The following is a 21126-nucleotide window of genomic DNA, read 5'->3' as shown; positions in this document are numbered from 1 at the left end:
ATCTGGACCACTTGGAAACCAAAAGGACATTGTTAATGCCCATGCTACTTTCAGCAGTGGTGCATCATTATTCTGCTTGCTCTGCATTTAGACTTGTCAATCTATTTGCTCTGCATTTGCAGTTGTAAGTATTGCTACTTTCCCTGTGGATTAATTGTCTTGGGAAATAATATCAGTTCTGTTTGAATTTGCTGCAAGAATCATTTCTTTATTATTCTTGAATACAGCATATATGAGTTATAAGTTACACTACCTCTGCCTTGATCCTTCCATCAAATGTAAAGAGAGTTAGGGAGCAACACAAGCATGAGAAAAGTTCATGAGGGCTGTGATTGGCTTTTTAGTAGCTCCTATGTGGGCTGGAAGCCTAAATGAGGTTTGGCAGTATATCTGGTTTTTATGCAACCAAAACTTGCCTTCAAGCCAGGAATTCAAAAATTAGCACCTGCTTTGAGGCCACTTGGAACAACATCCAAGGGGTTGGTGAGCAACATGTTGCTCACAAACCACTGGTTGGGGATCACTGATATAGACCATTAGTTTATTCTCAATGGTACAGTTGAGGGTTGAGAATTTACACCTAGCTCTAGTTATTTCCTGCTGTAAAAAGTCTACTAATATCCCCTGGCAAGAAATTTATTGACCGTCCCTTTACATTTTATAATAGTATTATTTATGAAAGTATTATTCATGAAAACTCTCAAAAATTGTGAGGAAGGGATGCTGTTAATGAGAGGTCTGAGGTGGAAACTAAAGGCATGTAATATGCTGTTATGGTCTGTGTCTTTTTTTGTAGAGTTTAGTGCCTACTACCCCCTCCTGTATATACACAGTCAAGTTTAAGATGTTTACATGAACTTTACTGTAATCCAGGGATAACTGAATATGTTTCTGCTTATTGTTAATAAAGTCAGATAAGGACTTGCCAAATAAGAAAAAGGTCCTCAATGATCAATGGACCGTTTGGACTATATTGTTAGAAAGGAATAAGCTGACGCCATCGATGAACCTATGGCGGTCCCAGGACAGAAATAAATAAGGAATCTGAAGTAATTTAGTTCCAGTGAAAGTAATTCCACTAAAAATTTAATGGGAGTGGTTTTTGCCCTGAATTGTGTAATGCCTGACCATAATGCCTAGTGTGGGTAATTTTAAAATTTCTTGTATATTTCTTTTCACAGAAAAGATATTAGAAAAAAAGGAAGGTTCTTTATTTAGATACTTGCCTCATGGCTTTTGTCCTGTGTACATTTTAGAGCCTTCTCCCTCATTATACAATCAGACAGGGATTGCAATCACATTGGATAAAGCATTCATACCTATTATTAAGTCGAATGGTAGCTTTCTAGTCAGAGTTATTTCTAATGACCCAAAGGAACTGGGTGTAAAGGGCCCTGTTGAGGTAGATTTGGGGTGATAAGAATGTGTGTGCAAAATGGTGTTGTGTACCATTACCTTCCTAAATAGTGTGGTCACCCATTTCCAAAATCTCAAAGTAAAGGAATTGTATAGTGTTGCTTCAGTCAAGGGTAAGTTTGACAGGTGCAGGTAAGCCATTTCAGTATTTAACAGAGTAAAATAACCCCCTCCCCAACCCCCGGAGCCTGCCAGATCATAAAGCAATCCTATATGTCGCACTTAGAATTAGATTAATTTCTCTAGATGGGATGACGCTACATTCGACACCATGGTGTCCCCAGAGGTCTGTAGGACAAATTTGTCTTTGACAACACCAAGTCAAAAAGGGCACACAAAAAAAATCTACCGGGGGCCAAATTGGAATTCGAAATTGCTACACTGCCACAATTCCTAACTCATGGAATCGTGAATAAACCTGCCACGCCGTAGGGTACTAACAAGCAGTCATAGAGATGTGTGTTATCTTGTAGAAATGATTACATACAGTGGCTTGCAAAAGTATTCGGCCCCCTTGAACTTTTCCACATTTTGTCACATTACAGCCACAAACATGAATCAATTTTATTGGAATTCCACATGAAGGACCAATACAAAGTGGTGTACACGTGAGAAGTGGAACGAAAATCATACATGATTCCAAACATTTTTTAAAAATAAAAAACTACAAAGTGGGGTGTGCAGTTTTCAGATCTTGCCACAGATTCTCCATTGGATTTAGATCTGGACTTTGACTGGGCCATTCTAACACATGGATATGTTATGTTTTAAACCATTCCATTGTTGCCCTGGCTTTATGTTTAGGGTCGTTGTCCTCCTGGAAGGTGAACCTCCGCCCCAGTCTCAAGTCTTTTGCAGACTCCAAGAGGTTTTCTTCCAAGATTGCCCTGTATTTGGCTCCATCCACCTTCCCATCAACTCTGACCAGCTTCCCTGTCCCTGCTGAAGAGAAGCACCCCCAGAGCATGATGCTGCCACCACCATATTTGACAGTGGGGATGGTGTGTTCAGAGTGATGTGCAGTGTTAGTTTTCCGCCACACATAGCGTTTTGCATTTTGGCCAAAAAGTTCCATTTTGGTCTTATCTGACCAGAGCACCTTCTTCCACATGTTTGCTGTGTCCCCCACATGGCTTGTGGCAAACTGCAAACGGGACTTATGGTTTTCTGTTAACAATGGCTTTCTTCTTGCCACTCTTCCATAAAGGCCAACTTTGTGCAGTGCACGACTAATAGTTGTCCTATGGACAGATTCCCCCACCTGAGCTGTAGATCTCTGCAGCTTGTCCAGAGTCACCATGGGCCTCTTGGCTGCATTTCTGATCAGCGCTCTCCTTGTTCGGCCTGTGAGTTTAGGTGGACGGCCTTTGTCTTGGTAGGTTTACAGTTGTGCCATACTCCTTCCATTTCTGAATGATCGCTTGAACAGTGCTCCGTGGGATGTTCAAGGCTTTGGAAATCTTTTTGTAGCCTAAGCCTGCTTTAAATTTCTCAATAACTTTATCCCTGACCTGTCTGGTGTGTTCTTTGGACTTCATGGTGTTGTTGCTCCCAATATTCTCTTAGACAACCTCTGAGGCCGTCACAGAGCAGCTGAATTTGTACTGACATTAGATTACACACAGGTGCACTCTATTTAGTCATTAGCACTCATCAGGCAATGTCTATGGGCAACGGACTGCAATCAGACCAAAGGGGGCTGAATAATTACGCACACCCCACTTTGCAATTATTTATTTGTAAAAAATGTTTGGAATCATGTATGATTTTCATTCCACTTCTCACGTGTACACCACTTTGTATTGGTCTTTCACGTGGAATTCCAATAAAATTGATTCATGTTTGTGGCTGTAATGTGACAAAATGTGGAAAAGTTCAAGGGGCCGAATACTTTTGCAAGCCACTGTAAATCTGACAATTAGTTGCAAAATGTGATCTAAATATAGAGCAACAGGTTGAAACAGTGAAACAATTGCCAAAATAATTGTTCTTCCTGGTGGGCTTCTGGAAAAAAAAAAAAAATTATATATATATATATATATATATATATCTTAGGGATAGTGTACTGTATATGATATGAATCCTGGGGTTAGAGGTGATAAGGAACTCATATGTAGATGTATTAAGACAATCTAATCCCATACAAAGAAAAGTGTTAAGCTTGTTTCCGAGATTCTTTGGCAATTTATCATAAGTATCTATCAGATTACTGTCTAAATAATTCAGTACGGTAATTCAGTACTGCTTGTCAAGGAGAACAATAGTACCTCCCTCATTGGCTTGAAGACTAATTCACTGTCAGATCTTATTTAATTGTTTCCGACTCCCCCTTTAAATAATTAAAGATGGGAGAACGTAGCAATAGAGACTGGGGCACTGGGATATAGTTACTTTTAGCTTTGAAATGTGAAACTTGCTGCTCTTTGGAATGTTTAAAATGATCTTTAAGTATTAGCGTACATGTGAAGTGAAACACGTGTTTTATATTCTCTAAGGGATCTGCATGGTGTGAGGGGACAAAGGACATGCTCACAGAAAGTAAAGGCATCCTGCTACATGGTGGGTACCCCTAAAAAACTCAGGGAACTTATTTCTATTGTGACACTAGAATCAGATCTGAGGAATTGCTGGAGCTATATATAGTATTTAGGGAGCACTTATTAAGATTTTTACACCAGCTACTAAGGAAATATGGATTATTCCTAACTGTAGTAGAAATGTTTTTAATAAGATAGCCCCTAGGGATAAGCTGCTGCTTGTGATAGGCACACAAAAAGGTACCGTGTAAAAAAAAATCTAATTCTTATGTTTTAGGGATAATAGCAAGGAATATACCTCAAGGAGGGTCTTGCCATGGTAGTCAGATGTTGCTGGATCAGTGAAGTACAGCTTTTCAGTGTTCTCGGCGCTGAAGATGAGTTCTCCAAAAATGTCCAAATCTGCCAGAATGTCGGTGCTGCCGAATGCCATCCCACATACAGTATGGGGAAAGAATGTGGGATTCATTTACAACGGGCAGCTTCCTGTGCCATAATGACAAAAATATAAAAACAGTCAGTTATATAGTGATGGGTGCTTCCTAGTGGCCACTCCACTGGCCCAGGATACATAGTAAGAAAGAGCAGCACTACTCTTAACTGTGAGTCCAACTTTCCCAGGTGCAGGTAAAGAGAAAAATATAAAGGAACAAGGACCACACTCAAAGGAGCTATTTAAACAAGAAAGTATTTTATTTACAAAAATGTCAGTGTTTGGAGCACCAGCTGTGCCCTTAGGGATAAATCCTCCTCCATCTCCTAGTAGCATCTTAACTCCCCAATTGAATGGAAGTTGTAGTTCAGCTATGGTTTGGGCAAGCAGTGTATGATTCGCAGTCCCTGTAGTATAGGTGCTGGCAAGCTGCCTCAATATGTAATTAGTTACACTGCCTGCCAGCTGCACTGTGTCGGTTGGGCCTACCTTTAAGGCTGATGTCAGACATGGCGTATATTTTCTACCTACCTGTGCCTGCACCCGAATGAATGAGATACGATTGGGTGTAGGCACATGTAGCTGAAATACACATAAAAACATGAGATTTTCCATTCTCATGCGTTTTTATGCGGATATCGGCTACATGTGCCTGCACCCCAGCATATCTCATTCATTCAGGCACAGGCACAGGTAGGAGGCGTATGGTGGTATTTTCAGCAAGCGTTTTTCTGCTTGCCGAAAATATACGCCATACGCCACATCTGACATCAGCCTTAATGGATTAATTGGCCATTGCTCATGGATGAGCTTTATGTTACTACTCAACTTGACTATTCTTTATGTTATGGCTCTGGATAAGCTGCATGATTATTCCCTGTGAGTATAAACCTGATGGGGGTTACTTATGGCATACTCTGTTTTTTTTTTTTTTTACCATGGCAGCTCTTCAAGGAATCTTGGCTCTGCTCCTCATATATGGTACAGCTTGGTTTTAACTTTACTTTCTGGAAATTGCAACAGTTTCTTATTAGCAGTGACAACATTGTTTACACTATATTTGGATGTTTACACACTATCACTACTTTATATTAGCATTACAACCTTGAACGTTAGCTATTTTTCTAATGGCAGGTCATTATGACCTTTGTAGTGATGAGCAAATTTTTTTGACAGGAATGGATTCGCTGCAAATTTCCACATCTCGCCATTGGCATTGGCAAATTTATTTGTGAAGCTGCTTCAAAAATTCACTGCAACAAAAAGATCACTAGATCTTAGGATTTTCTTTGCTTGTTGGGTCACATTGCTGTCTGTGTAAAGAGTTTGAGTATTGAGAAAGAGCACAGCTGGTGCTCAAAACATTTTTGTTTAAATTGCTCCTGTAAGCATGCTTCTTTTTTCTTTTTATATTTCTCTTTACCTGCACCCAGAGAGTTGGCCTTACAGTTAAGGGGAGTGGCTCTCTTTCTTCCTGTGCCAGTTGAGTGGCCGCTAGGAAGCACTCCCTCACTACAGAAGTGACTGTTTTTAGATTTTTTGGTTTAGGCATAGAAAGCTGCCCATCACTTCTGGTTTGGTGTCTGTACAAGATGGAGGCACAGGGTCAGCACTCTCTCTCCTAATCCAAGAATCAGAATTCACAAAAGTGTCGACAAGAGTTTGAATCTACGGAGACTAAATTCTGATGTACTGTTTGACCTTATGGAAGCTTAAGGTCAGCATCTCAGATAAGTCTTTTTTCTATTCTCAGTTTACTTAATGAAAAGACTTAAGCAGTATTTCTTTCTTTTTTCCGCATGGCAGGGAAAGGACGCATACTTGTACAAATCACCTTATATTTGTTGCCACCATTTCATATACCTGCAGTGACAGAACAACGTCATTGTTACTTCTTTCAAAAGCTATTATCCTGACCTCTCTTGCATTGCACTTGGATTTTATTTCACCTTATAAGTTTTTTTTTTTCCATTCAAAAGTTTTTTTTTATTGCTACACAGAAAATATGTACATAGGGGCACACTTATCAAAGCATGATGACCACGATTGTGAAAAATTCAGTCTAGAAGATTAGAACTTTTTGTAATGACCATGAAAATATTGTTAAAATTATGTGTTTTTTTCACGTTTTGAATTCATTTTTACGCATAAGTAGTATTTTTTACGACGACGAACATTTCGAAATTCATTCAAGCTGGAGCTGCACAGTGCCATTGAGTCCTATGGAAGGCTTCCAAAATCATTCATTGAAGTTTCAAAGTCAGAAAGGTTTTCGCACAGTTTACTATCATTCAGATACAAAAAGTTCGTAACTTTCCTTTCGGAAAACCACAATATTTTCGTACGACCACAACACAAATTTTTGCGCAATTTATGACACATTAGAAATTATCATGGTTACTCCGAATTTTTTCCAATCGTATTTTCTGACAGTTGTAATTATAGCATATGTGGTAGATAATGATACAAGAGTCCCAAAGCTCAAACACTTAAAAGAAATGTCTTTCATTCTAAAATTGTGTTAAAATATTTTCTATTAATAAACAATAAACAAACATAATCAACTAAACAGTAGAGCAGTAGTTGTCCTATTTTACCTTATGGTAAATGGTCATTATTTCCCCTTTGCAAAGATAAATGGTCATTATTTCACAGGGTAGCAAATTCAGTTGTTATAGGCCTGGTCTATAATAGCTCTGCGTGAGTGTGCAGCTCTCCATGGTTCCTAGATTTTCTTACATTTTTTCACTTTATTGTTTACCCAGTGCCATTAGCTATTGCATTATTTTCTCTCCTATTTTAGAGCTAGCTGGTAAGCAAGACTGGGGTAAATGGCCCTTCCAATAGCAGGCTTTGATCATTCAGGTTGCTGTGCATATTTTAAGAGTTAGATGTAATTGGGATGCACTGTAAACTTGATCTGGGGGAACTATTTTGAACGGTGCCTTTTTGAGGGAATGGTTCCAGGGGTGACGTGTTTATTCTAGCTATCTTCAGAAATGTGAGATCCCATAGCTATATTTTTATACTCCTTTACATCAGGGCATAATAAGTGCCCAGCTCTATGTATCCCCTTAACCATTGTGGGGGTATTGCACCATTCATTTTATTGAGTTTCTGTGGTGTCATATACCACCTAGCTATGCTTCTATATGCTTCTTCTTTCAGTAAGGTATTAGTAGAGGCCTTAAAGATATTCTCATATACAGTATATCCCTCCATACATCCTCCTCAAACAGGCCATCTAAGTTACTCTTCCACTGGTCTGATTTATAGCTAGAATAATTATTCATCCCCTCCTCCTGTTTAAAATTGTTTCAACCAATGTGACAATTGTGTGTGTCTGTAGAACTCTGGGGGCTGGGATATTGTATTTTTCATGGAGGTCCTTAAATGATCTTATCCTGCTGCGAATGAGCAGACTGCCTACCCTTGTAAGGCCATTTTGAATTCTCCAGTGGAAACTGGGTGGGAGTTAGGCCTGGGTGGAATGCTATGTTTTTAAACAGAGGGGTCATTAAAAGTGCACTTTGCTTAGGCTGTCTTTAAATATATGTGGTGACCATTGCTGTACAGAATGTGCTATAAATGGAGAGTTTAACCTACAGTGGGGAGACAGATTTACACATGCTACACATGTTCTGATCTGGGATGAGAGACTGTTCTAATTTGACCCATCTTGGCTTACCAGCCTCAGTGTGTCAGGACTGTATTTGGGCAAATTGAGCTGCCTTGTATTAGGTACAGAGATCTGGGACTCCTAAGCCACCACTGTATTTAGATTTCCAGAGTTTTTCCTTATCTAGTTTTCCCTTCTTAAATGAACTGATCCATCGCCCGCTGTAGGGGTTTGACATCTTGTCTGAGGAAACTCATGTGGAGGATCCTACAAAGATAAAGTATTTTAGGGGAAATATTCATTTTCAGGCTATAGATGCAATTCAACCATAATATACTATAGCCTGGCCAGAATATAATATCCCTTTCCATCTTGACAATCAATGGGGCATTATTTTTAAATATATCTTGGTAGTTTTAGGTAACATTATCACCAAATATTTAATAGCAACCTGTTGCCATTTAAAATGGAAAGACTGTGGCATAGCTAATGCTATATTCTGAGGTAAGTTTAGGTTTAGGGCTTGGTTGCACTCACACTTGGTTGCACTCATTTTATAGCCGATAGCCACCCCAAAGCTGCCCAGGGTTTTGTACAAGTTTCAAAGAGATATCTTGAGATTTACCAAAGTTAATAGGGATGTCATCAGTGAATAACTTATTTTATATGTCATCACCCACACTGACTCCCATAATATCCTTATATTTATATATATTTATATTATATATTTTGAGCCAGATGTTCAATACAGAGCGAGAAAAGTAGGGGCAACCAGGGGCACCCCTGTCTAGTACCACTCTATCTCAAATGGAGCTGATCTATATGCTCCTGTATGAACTTCTGCTTTGGAGTTCGTATATAGGCATTTGATTGCATTTAGGAATGGGCTATTGATGCCAAAGGCTTTGAGGGTAGTATATAAGTAGTGATCAAATGTCTTTTCGGTGTCAAGTGATAGTACTATAGACTAGAGTTTATGTTCACCTTGTAAGTTTTTATTATTGTATGGACTTCTTTTACTTGAACTTTTACCTTGAATTGGTCTTTAACTAATAGAAAATGGGTCACAACCAGCAGCTCCTGCTCTTTATTTACCATAATGCTACTTTTGTGAAATTCATTTTGTGTTTCTCCATTTGCAGCTGGAATACTTTCACATTTGGAGCTACAGGCCAGATTTTTGGGAGACAGCTACTCTTATTAAAATGTATACTTATAATAGAACAGTTATTTCTACATAGCACCTGGGACTGAAACTTGATATTTTTTAGCACTTCACTGTGTCAATTAACTGTTTATTCTCCCCAGCTTTACATTATTCACTTTGGGGAAACTTTAGAGCGGGATCTCTACGTCGTGTTCAGCCATCAGTGGATTTTTTTCCAAAATGGGCAACAAAATCCACACCGGAAAAATTTTGGGCCCGCCAAATAATTGTTGCCTTTGTCAAAAAATTGTCGCCTGCTTCAAAATATTGTCACCTGCGGCAAAAAAATTGTTGTTGCGCATAAAAAAAGGCACACATCAAAAAAAGCTGCACCCTGTTTCGTAAATTTTTTGCCATTTCGCTAATCTTTTCAAAGATTCGATAATTTTTCGCCAAAGCAAAACAGGACAGATCAAAAACCTAGATTTGTAATAGTGAGATCCCTAGATTATTTAGAAAAAACAGCTTGTTCCAGGCTTACAAAAGAAATAAGGGCAAAAAAATCCTTATTTTTCAGGATTATTAAATTGCTCTGTTGCAACAGAGAAAAGATTTCTCTAGAAAAACTAATCCTGAAATATTCTCTCTTGCTAACCTATACATTTTTACTGCAGCAGAGATTCCTTCTTTGACTTCCCCACTTCATTATATCTCGAATGTTCATGAGACTAAAATCTAACATACTGTTCTGTTAAATTTCAGCTTATTCTTCTGCCTCTAAATTTTCTTCTTCGTCTTTTTGTGGTGGCACTCCAAAGACCCCATTAATTTTGACAGGGAAAATTTTAAACTGCTGCCATTAATACAGCTTTAAAGCTACACTCCCCAAATTTAAAAAACATAATCACGTGGTCACCCTGAATGAAAGAGCAACATTTATTGGATGACCAAAGTGGGAGGAGCCAACAACAGCCAATAAAATATCAACCATTGACTAAATGGGTGAAATTTTCAATGGGAATATTTAAATTGTTGCTACTATTACAGCTTTGAGGCTACACTTACCTCTTAAATCACATAGTCATGAGGTTTAACCTGAATGAAAAGATATTTGTTGGATTCCCAAAAGTGGGCAGAGCTGTGAACAGCCAATCAGATTTTGCACATTAACTTTAAAAGGGGCAATTAAAGCTGCTGCCATTCTTACAGTATGACAGGGCCCCCAAACTCTTAGTTGGTCATGGGTGGACAGAACCACGTTAGTCACTGGGTGACTACGTATTCAAGGTTAGAAAAAGTGGACAGAGCCACCAACAGCCAATTTAAATTTCAAATTAAATCCATTTAATTTTATTGTTTACATTTTAAACACTCCAATTCTCACACTATTTATTCCCAAATGTTGCACAGTTAGTCACTGGGTGACAACGTATTTAAGGTTAGAAAAAGTGGGCAGAGCCAACAACAGCCAATCACATTTCTTTCAGTGGGGAAATTTTAACTTCTGCATTTTTGCACGTTTAATGTCAGGGTCCCCTAACTTTGCACAGTTAGTCACTGGGTGACTATGTATTCAAGGTTAGAAAAAGGGGGCAGAGCATCCAACAGCCAATCACATTTCCTTCATTGATTTCAGTGGGTAAATGTTAACAGCTGCCATTCTTGCACGTTTAAGGTCAGGGTCCCCAAACTTTGCACAGTTAGTCACTGGGTGACTACATATTCAAAGTTAGGAAAAGGGGGTAGAGCCACCAACAGCCAATCACATTTCCTTCATTGATTTCAGTGGGTAAATGTTAACAGCTGCCATTCTCGCACGTTTAAGGTCAGAGTCCCCAAACTTTGCAGCTTGTCACTGGGTGACAAAGTTCAAAAAGTGGGTGGAGCCAACAGCCAATCAGATTTCACCCATTAAATGTAATTAGTTCATATTTAAACTGCTGCCTTTCTCACAGCATTAATACCAGAGTCGACACACTTTGCAAAGTTAGTCACTGGTGGACTGCAGTTCAAGGTTAATAAAAGTGGGCAGAGCCAACAAAAGTCAATCAGATTTCACCCATTGAATTTTAAATTTATTTAGGAAAGGGTCTCCAAACTTTGCACATTTTGTCACTGGATAACTACAGATTCAAAGTGACTCAACTATTATCTCTACTGGTAATAGCTTAATAAACGATAATATAAACTCTTGTTACATTTAAGTGCCATGCTGCAAACCACTTACATATATAACTATTAACAAACATAAGGCACCTATGTAATCTTAATAAAACATACACTCTAAAAATCCCCTTTGCACATGCAGATGTTTTAGTAACACATTACAATTCTAAAGTGTGATCACATAAGAGTACCTAAATCGCACAAGTTTGGATTATGCACATAATGAGGACACTTTAATCAGATGGATTTCAACTGCCCACAAGAAGGAAAACATTTTTTAATAAAATGTATTCAGCAGGTGATGAATTTTGTGACATTTCGAGTGGATCTTGATGCCATCAGGTCTATGCTGGGCATGCCCCACTTGTGAACAATCTGGAGGAACACCTACTGATTGAGTAACCACTTGTTTGGATCTAGTTATTGGCGACTGAGATAGTCACCCTCCCAGTTGGCTAGTCCCAGGTAGTAAATTGCAGATAGTCTTGTTTCTTTCTGCCCACTTGATTATATTGGCTTACCTCCTGCAGCATCTGTAGGCTCCTGGTGCCTCCTTGGTGGTTTAGATATGCCACTGTTGTGGTATTGTCTCGTTGTATTTGAATGGTTTTGCCCCAGAGCTGATTCTGCCAGTGTGAGAGGGCTAACCTTACCTTGATTTTGCTGTTGACTAGGTCCCCTGGGCTGTCTGGACCTGGAGGACTGCCCCCTGCCATTTTGGCTGGCATTGGTGGTGATGACAATCCATTGAGGTACCGGAGGTTTTCCCTTGGAAAGGTGTGGACTGAGTGCAGGTCAGATGCTGTGAAGTATCCAAATAGGACCAGACAGATCAGCATGGTTCCAATGAGAGAGAATGATCCATTGCAGGTCCCTTAAGTGGAGCTGTGCAAATGGCACTGCCTCTATAGAAGCTACCATCGATCCCAGAACTTGCATAGTGACCCCTGGTCGAGGGGTGACAAGTATGCAGGAAGGCATCACATGAAGGAAGATCCGCTGAGCTCTGGTATCGAAAACCATGCCCAAGGGAGGAGGGATTTTGCTGTACTGATGGTCCATTCCAGATTGGTAACAGGCTGGCTCACCTGCAGTAGACTGGACTGGGCTTCATGGAATGCTGGGGCTTTCACCAAAAGGTCATCTAGGTAGGTTGCGTTGGAAATGCCCTTGGCCCTGAGGAAGGCTGTTCATCACCTTGGTGAATACTATGAATGTATGGCAGAAGGGCTGTAATCCGGTAGTGAAAATCCTTGATTCCCCTTGAGAAAAGCTTTCTGTGCCAAAACATTGGGATAATTCAAATCTTTGGCAAGTGTATCCGCTTACCTGTGTGTTTCTTTTTACCTGGGCACATTTTTGGGGTATTTATTATCTTATAACATCATGTCTTATTGATTGTATTATGTTGATTAAAATTGACTTCTGTTAAACCTTTTGAATACTATATAAAAGATAATTATTTTTTAAATACTACCACTGTGCCTGTGATTATTTGTGTGCAAGCCTTTATTTTATTAAAATATACTGTCTTTGGTACCCTATATGGGAGTACAATTTTGGGCTTTTTTGCACCAAATTTCAATATTGCATTGTGATTGTGAAGTTAGTGCCCTCCGTTTATCTATTTTTATTAGTGAAATTCCTTGAAGTCAAAGGAAAAAGTAGGAATTCCATCTAGGCATGCCAAATAAAGGTCCCAGCCTGTAGGACCCTCCCTTTTTCGGCACTATGAACAGGTTGGAGTAAAAACCCCCAAATTGTTCCTCTGGAGGGACTGGTGAAATCACCTGATCTTAAAGCATTTCCTGAACTACGGTCAGGAACGTGGCATGCTTGTAAGAATGCCTGGGGGTTCAAGACAGAAAATACCTCTCAAAATTTGGAAAATAGAAAGAAGGACAAAAAGAAATTCTGCACGTAGCACTGTGAATTTCTTTAACCACGCCCATTTTTGTGACCTAAATACCACTCCTATACTGTTTTGCTAAAAAGGTGAAATTGTCCTGTAAGCTGCAAGTCTCAGTTCCACTAAGAGATCTCTTTAGCTTATAAGTTACAAATGTATGCAATAAGGGGATCACACCAAACTACTAAAAACTCTAAATAAGGACTTTGAGACCAAAGACTTAGGTAGCATCAAACATTAACTTGGTATACAGATTGAGAGATAATGATGCAAAACCAGTCAACTATTCCATGGAAACAAATTACTTGAAAGGAATGAATATTCAAGGTAATTCACTTTCAAATAACTGTCAATACAGAACAATTATGTATTTTACTGCATTCTGTTGTTTCCTTTTCCTTCAACCATATTGTTCTTGGTTTTCCACACTGTGAAATATGCTCTGTTTTATCCCTGAATGATTCATCAGTAAACCTTCTCACAAGTTGCTGAGTATTCCCTGTGTGATCATTATAAAGACCACCTCTGCCAACAATAGAAATTTACCTTTGAAGGGAATTAAGTAGTGAGAGACGTCTTAAAAGAAATGTCAGCTGACCAAAGTTTAAGCTAGGTTGTTCTGCGGGCTGCAACGAAAAGCAATGAAGTGTGACTAACTTCTTGAGCAGCATCAAGAGAGGCTTTGCAAGTAAAACTGCTGGCATCTTAGATCTGAAGAGCAAGACTGAGGAGTTCCTGTCTGGACATGTTGAGATGAGACCTTCCATCAGAGTGTTCATCCAGGATTGCATTGCTCTACTGACCCACAAGGAGGACAGAATTGGGCGGAGAGATTGTATAAATGTAGAAATGTACCTGAGAAACCCTTCTAGCTTTTTAAACATTGAGTCACTGAAAGAGGAAACACGTGGAACAAGATATAGTTGGAAAAAACGGCAAGAAGACTGAAATCTTTTTTCCGGATGGTCCCATTCTGACTGGATGATGTGGTCAAGTTGGGACTGAGATGGGAAAATTGTGACATTTTTACTGTGATATTTAAAGAGAATTTAGGATGAGTCAGACCCCGTGTTTAGCATCTTAAGGTTGAGACATTTGAGTACCAAAGAGACAAGTGAGTTCAGGGCCTCTGATTGGTCTGGACATTGTCTTGGTCCAGAGTAGAGGGGACTTGATGCTTAGTTGTTTTGGGAAAAGAATCATGTGTCCCTTGAACAAGTTTAGACAAGAGTTTCTCTAGACATTCAGCTAATTTGGGAATGCCTTTGGACCAGTGGTTCTCAACCATCCTAATGCCGTGACCCTTTAATACAGTTCCTCATGTTGTGGTGACCCCCAACCATAAAATTATTCCTAAGACCATCGGAAATATGTGTTTTCCGATGGTCTTAGGCGATCCCTGTGAAAGGGTTGTTCGACCCCCAAAGGGGTCACGACCCACAGGTTGAGACCACAGTGTGGCCAGATACAGCACCCAAGAGGGTGGTTCCTGTGTGGAAGAGGTAGATGGCAGGGCGACAGTGGAGGGAGGGTCCTGCAGCAGAGGATCCTCTCTGTGTTATGTTGGCAGAAGTACTCACGTCCTTCAGGAAGTTATAGTTAGCTCCAATCTGGAGTGCTTAGTAGTTATTGTGTTGTGTTACCTGCTCTATCAGCCCCACTACCAAGTCCCATGTAGGGGAAAGCCTGTAAGGGAGGAGATTCTCCTAAGTGGAGTTCTCCAGGTCAACCACTGGTGTTGGTTGAGATGTCAGCGGTCCTTTCTCCTGAGGACACTAAAAAAACTTTGACCTCTAGTGGTTACAAGGGGGTATAGCTAGAAGGGGTGGAGCACTCTCTCCTTTTTTCTCTAGTGTCCTGCCTCCTAGTGTTCCAAGCTATTGTGTCCCATAGCCTGTTTAAAGAGAAATAATTTGCACCAGTAGGTGCAATAGTATATAGTAGATAACGGTAGAGCTGATAATTGTGTCGCAGAAAATGTGGCAAATGCGTCACTGAAATTGTGGATACTGGAAAATTGATAAGCCTGGATAGATAGACAGTGTGTATTAAACCTCAAGTGTCATCCCCATCTTATATTGCCCACTTGAAATCACTGCATGTGCTATAGTTGATGTGGTTAAAGTGCTGAGTCCTTCACATTGGTGAAAAAGGGTATCATATTCCTGTGGAATAGCCATTTCTGTGTATGAGCTTTCTCCACAGATGTGCTTACCGTATATACTCTAGTATAAGCCAATCCGAATATAAGCCGAGGTACCTAATTTTACCTAAGAAAACTGGAAAAACGTATTGACTTGAGTATAAGCCTAGGGTGGGAAATGCAGCCGCATATATTTTGAAACTACAACCAGCACCCAAGAATTCAACCAATTTTATGTGATGCATGGATCCTGTTTACTAGATACAACACAAGCATCCATTGCAAAGAAACAAGGACACGTATATCTGTTTTAGTACAAGGATAAGGACCTGGTTTGCAGCACAGCCTACCAAAGCTCATATCAAATGTAAAAAAACAGACAGGAAAAGCCAAGATGAAGGACAAGAGGCCAATCTATAGATGACCTTGGCTGGGCCTGGAACAGTATGGAGAACATAAAAGCTGCCACCAAAGAGGACAACTTATTTTACATAAATGACTGATTGGGTATCCGTCTCAGGTTACCCACGGACTACCAACAGCACCAAAAGAGCAAGCAATAATTTCATTAAGGAAGTATGCCAATACTTACTTGCATTCGCCAGGTACTGTGCATCCACCATGAAGCAATATGGATTCGAAGATGGAATGAGCTTGTTGTGCTCCCCCCCCCCCCCAAACTCGTTCCATCTTCGAATCCTTATACTCGAGTATAAGCCGAGGGTTAGTTTTTCAGCACATTTTTGGTGCTGAAAAACTCGGCTTATACCTAACTATATACGGTAATTCAAACAGTAATGAGGTTATATAATAAATTATAATAAGTTTGCCCAGGAGCAGTATTTTTTTCCCATTAACAGCTTTAGAAATATAAACACAGGCAGGGCAAATACGTTCAATGTGCAAATTATTTTGCGCTGCTCGAATTTTATAAATGAAAACCAGAAAGCCTAGAAATCACAAATAAGCATGGTCTTCTGTAGATATATGGACTAATAATAATAATAAATTAACATGGTAGAAAAACAAGAATATGATTTTTTTATATACAGATCCCTTATTCGGAAACCCGTTATCCATAAAGCTCCGAATTATGGAAAGCTTGTCTCCCATAGACTCCATTTTAATCGAATTATTCCGAATTTTAAAATGATTTCCTTTTTCTCTGTAATAAAACAGTACCTTGTACTTGATCCCATAATTAATCCTTATTGGATGCAAAACAATTCTATTGGGTTTAATTAATGTTTTATTGATTTTTTAGTAGACTTAAGGTATGGAGATCCAAATTACGGAAAGACCCCTTATCCAGAATACCCATGGTCCCGAGCATTCTGGATAATAGGTCCTATACCTGTACTGTAAAATGTGGTGGTTCCACAGATACCAAGCATGAGCTGTGTGTAACCAAATATTATATAGTAAAAAATTGTTTAATACAAACAATCATGTTTGGATTTATAGAGTACCTGTTATTACATCAAACCTGTAACTGGTTTTAACATTTGTTAAAAAAATGTATGATTTCTGTGATAAGTTAATATGCTGTATGTTGCTATTAAAGGTGAACTCTAAATTACCCTGTAGGCTTGTAATCCACCAAATGATATAGTTTCCTTATAAATTTGTTTACCGGCGGGGTTAAACCCCTCACTACAGAAAATAACTCCTTTATGTTTTAGTACAAGATGGCAGTTACAGTCCCAAATTAAGAGATTTCTACTAGAAGTTCCGATTTCCTGTGTTTCCTGTAAGTTTTGCATACCTTTAGTTGTGCTGGATAACCCTTTAACATAACATTATGTAAAAATGGTTAAGGCTAGTAATTAAAAAAAATAATAAAAATGGAAAACGAACTGGAAAGTTGTTAAGGATCAGTCAGATTATTGAGGTTCATTAGAGGTTATCTTTAAGATTAACTTCGCCTTTACCTTTTTCATTGTCTTACATATTTATGTTTTCCTACTACTGTATCCTTTATAACATGCTTCAAAAATGTTCCAAATACAAACATATGACCTCTGAGTAACATGAACAGAACCTTAGACTGTAAGTGGTCTTGAACAGGGCCCTTGCCTTATTGTCTCTCAACAATATGCAACTGTAAATGTTCAACTATTATGGTCAAATGTTTTCTGTCTTGTATTTGTATCCCTTACACTGTAAATCACAGACTAAGGGCTGTCTCCCCTTTTCTCCACCCCATTCTCTTTAATATCTTGCATGCCTCCACATAGCACTACAGTTGCACCGAGGACCTCCTAGTGTGCAAGACAGGGGGCGGCCCTGGAATTGGTGTACCTCCCACCCCCAGCAGTCCCTCCGCTGTATGCTTTACTTTTCTACCATCAGTTATGTGATTTTATAGCAGCAATGACATCACACCCCTCACTTCTTGCATTACTGAACACATAATTTTACTGTTACTGTTTGTGCTGTGGTTGGTGTTGCTGGCTGAAGATGCTCGGATGGGTGCGCGGCTAAAGAGACAGACGGGGCCTGAATATGTTTGTTTTTTACCTGGGGCCAACAATGTTATGCCATACATTTCATACTGCTACCAAGTTGCAAACTTTTCACAGATGACAATCCTAAAATTTTGAGCTATGACTTTTTATGACTATTATTCCTGATCATTTGAGCTAAACCCATCCCATGCTCTACTCCTATTTACTTTTACTATGCTCAGACCACCATCTGTACCAGTTTTCAGTTTATTACACAGAAAGTCCCTGTATTATGCTTTTTGCCTAATTTTCAAAACAAATTTGTAAGGACTTCATTGATTGCAATTTTTTTTTGTATGAAATTTTTTCCTATAATAAAATAAAACTGATTGTCAGTTGAGGTTAATTTTTGAAAAAAGCAGAAAATTTTATGATTAACATAGTGCAGATCCAACATAAATCTAAAAGAATAAAATTTTGCTAACCTCGTTATGCAGAGGACAACAATGCAAATGACTGCAATCTGAATAGTTCCAATCACAGCAGCTATTAAGACATACTGAAAACGGACTGGGCCCGGAACCACGTATAACACATTAAAGTCTTTTTTTTCACAGTGAGACCCACTGTAGCCTGTATCACATCTGCAATGATAAAGACAATTTTTTTTTGTTATTTTTTTTTTTAATTTAAGCTAAAACTAGAAAAGTCTACAGTGAGGGTGCAAAATGCATTATAAAGATTCATAGTAACATTTACTCATTTATTAAAGAATGGAATATAACAGTGTCAGATAATGTGCAGATTTACTATACAAAAGCAAAATCACAACAAAAATGTACAAAAGGGAAAATATAAGTCATATCCACCAGAAAAGAAGGCAGGAGTAAACATGGTCCATTCAATTAGTTCACATTTTATTGTGGTGCAGGCAAGTGTCAAACACAGGTGCACTTGCCATGAATACAGCTTGATAGGAAATACAGGTCTGTGTTTCCTTGCACTGGAACACCTGAAAAATCCAGTACAGGGAAATGGAGGAAGAATGGCCCGCATGTAGGAGGCCTAAGGAAATAAGAAGTTTCCATAAATTGCTTATTCACTGTTTTCATAGTTTAGCATAGTTTTCTCTTAAAGGAGAAGGAAAGGCTAAGTCACTTGGGGGTGCCAAAATGTTAGCCACCCCCAAGTGACTTAGAGCGCCTACCTTGTACCCCGGGCTGGTGCCCCCGTACGGAGGGAACAGCACCAGCCCGGGGCAGCTGCCGGCGCTTCCTGCTTCCTCCTTGCTTGCGCGCGCATGCGCAGTAGAGTGAAAAGCCAAACTTAAACATTAAAGTCGGCTTATCACTCTACTGCGCATGCGCCGGCCCACGGATTTCGCCAGCAGCGCGCAAAGGAAGGAGGAAGCGGTGTCTACAGGGGCCCCGGGCTGGTGCTGTTTTCTTCTAACAGGGGCACCAGCCCAGGGTACAAGGTAGGTCATGTAAGTCACTTGGGGGTGCCTAACATTTTGGCAAATGATGGTTCAGGTTCTCTTTGGTAATTGTCTTTATCCAGTTTGCCTGATCTGTGTGGTGCAGCAGCCTTGCAGGTGCAACTAAACCAACTAAACCCTAAAAATAAATATGGTAGAAATGCCATATTTTATATTATAAACTGATTGCGCTGGCTTAAAGTTTTACCATCTCTATAGTAGGAATGATATAAGTCATTACAGTTGTCACAGGAGCTCCTGTTGTCCCCACCCCCCAGAACTAGGCCCGGATTTGTGGAGAGGCCACAAAGGCCCGGGCCTAGGGCGGCAAGCACTGGGGGTGCGTTCGCGCATGCGCACGAGGGGGACACCCACAGGGGCGGCCTCGGGGCGCCTCAGAGAAAAATCCGGCCCTGCCCAGAACTGTCCAGGACAGTGCACATGCTCAGTGTGGTCTGAGCAGCTGTTGAGCTTAGGGGTCGTTGAGCTGTTGAGCTTAGGGGAGCTAATGGAGCATCTTTGAAGGAACAAATTCCCTGCTAAAGGGTTGTGGAAGAAACCATGGGAAAGTGGGTTTAGTACCCGAATGCTCAAGCCCGAAGGCTTGTTCAGATTTAAGTTAACTTTTAGTATGTTGTAGAATGGTCAATTCTATGCAAATTTTCAATTGGTCTTCATTATTTATTTTTTACAGTTTTTTAATTATTTGCCTTGTTCTTCAGACTCTTTTCAGCAGCAAAAAAAATTATTGCTCTGTGAGGCTACAATTTTATCGTTACTTTTTATTTCTTATCTTTATATTCGGACCCTCTCCTATTCATATTCCATCTCTCATTGAAGCTCTACCTTAGCAAGTCCCTGGTTGACCCTAGCAACCACATAACCGCTAACATTCTAAAGTGGAGTGTTGCTGAATAGTACAATAATTAAACAACTACAAACAATAAAAAATGGAGACCAATTGCAAATTGTCTCAGAATATCACTCTCTACATCATGCAAAAATGTAACCAAAAGGTCAACAACCCCTTTAATGTTTATCAGCCATTTTTATACTGATGTTACAGTGCTTAGTGTCTGGGTTTTAAAATTATGATATTGCCATATGTTGTATTAATTCAATGCTCATTTATTCTACAGTGATTCTTACTGTCATTTCAAGGGTTATGCAGATATTTATGTTTTCCAATAATTTTGCTGGCAGATTAAGGGCCTCTTATTTCTTTGCTTGCCTTGTCATCTGCTTTGTTGCTGACTGTGGTGGGATTCATTGTGCATTTATTTCTGGTAATTCATATTTGTTCATTATTTGTTCGTGAACAACATATCCTAGCTCCCAAACTTTGCCCGGGTGCAGTAGCCCATAGTAATCATTCAGCAGGAAGCATTTACTGATCACCTGTTTAAAAGCAAACATCTTATTGGTTGCTATTGGATACTGCTCCTGGGCAAACTTTTATTACATATGGGGGCATATGGGACACGGGTCTTTTTCTCCTGACAAACACCAGGCACAGGTGTACCTGTCAGAGCACACACATTCAGGAAGTAGAAGGCAGCAGATTATGAGACTGTATTACTTATCCATTTCTAATGTGAGTTTACTGCAATGTTATGCAATAATTGTTCTAATTTCTACAGTGGTATTACAGCAATACAAGAATATAAAGTTCTAATAGGTTTTGCATTATATAAAATCTTTGTTCCAAAACTACACTGCTTTATATAATGTTATATTTATATTAACATTTTGTATTCTGATGACAGTACCAATATTGTAGACCATGATAAAATTAACCATAATGTAAATCTGAATCATGAGAGGGAAATCAG

General features: G+C 39.4%; 1 protein-coding gene across 8 annotated transcripts in view; it reads right to left on the bottom strand.

The window, feature by feature from the left end:
• tmeff2 (transmembrane protein with EGF like and two follistatin like domains 2) overlaps positions 1 to 21126 on the bottom strand; it is a 303915-nt gene that overhangs the window by 112284 nt on the left and 170505 nt on the right. For 5 of the 8 annotated variants that reach the window (XR_001171749.3, XM_031892426.1, XM_031892429.1 and 2 more), the window contains one exon: positions 18303 to 18461. Coding sequence is in view for 3 of the 8 variants with exons in the window: in XM_031892426.1 (XP_031748286.1) it covers positions 18303 to 18461 (159 nt within the window). In the remaining 5 variants the exon portion in view is untranslated. Of the gene's footprint in view, positions 1 to 4251; positions 4440 to 18302; positions 18462 to 21126 lie in introns of all 8 variants that reach the window. The other 3 variants (XR_004220349.1, XR_004220347.1, XR_004220348.1) reach the window with 1 other exon arrangement.

The sequence above is a fragment of the Xenopus tropicalis genome, chromosome 9, assembly GCF_000004195.4.
Source record: "Xenopus tropicalis strain Nigerian chromosome 9, UCB_Xtro_10.0, whole genome shotgun sequence".
NCBI classification, from domain to species: Eukaryota; Metazoa; Chordata; class Amphibia; order Anura; family Pipidae; genus Xenopus; species Xenopus tropicalis.
The sequence above is the reverse complement of the archived record's forward strand: the minus strand, read 5'-3'. Positions and strand labels throughout refer to the sequence as shown.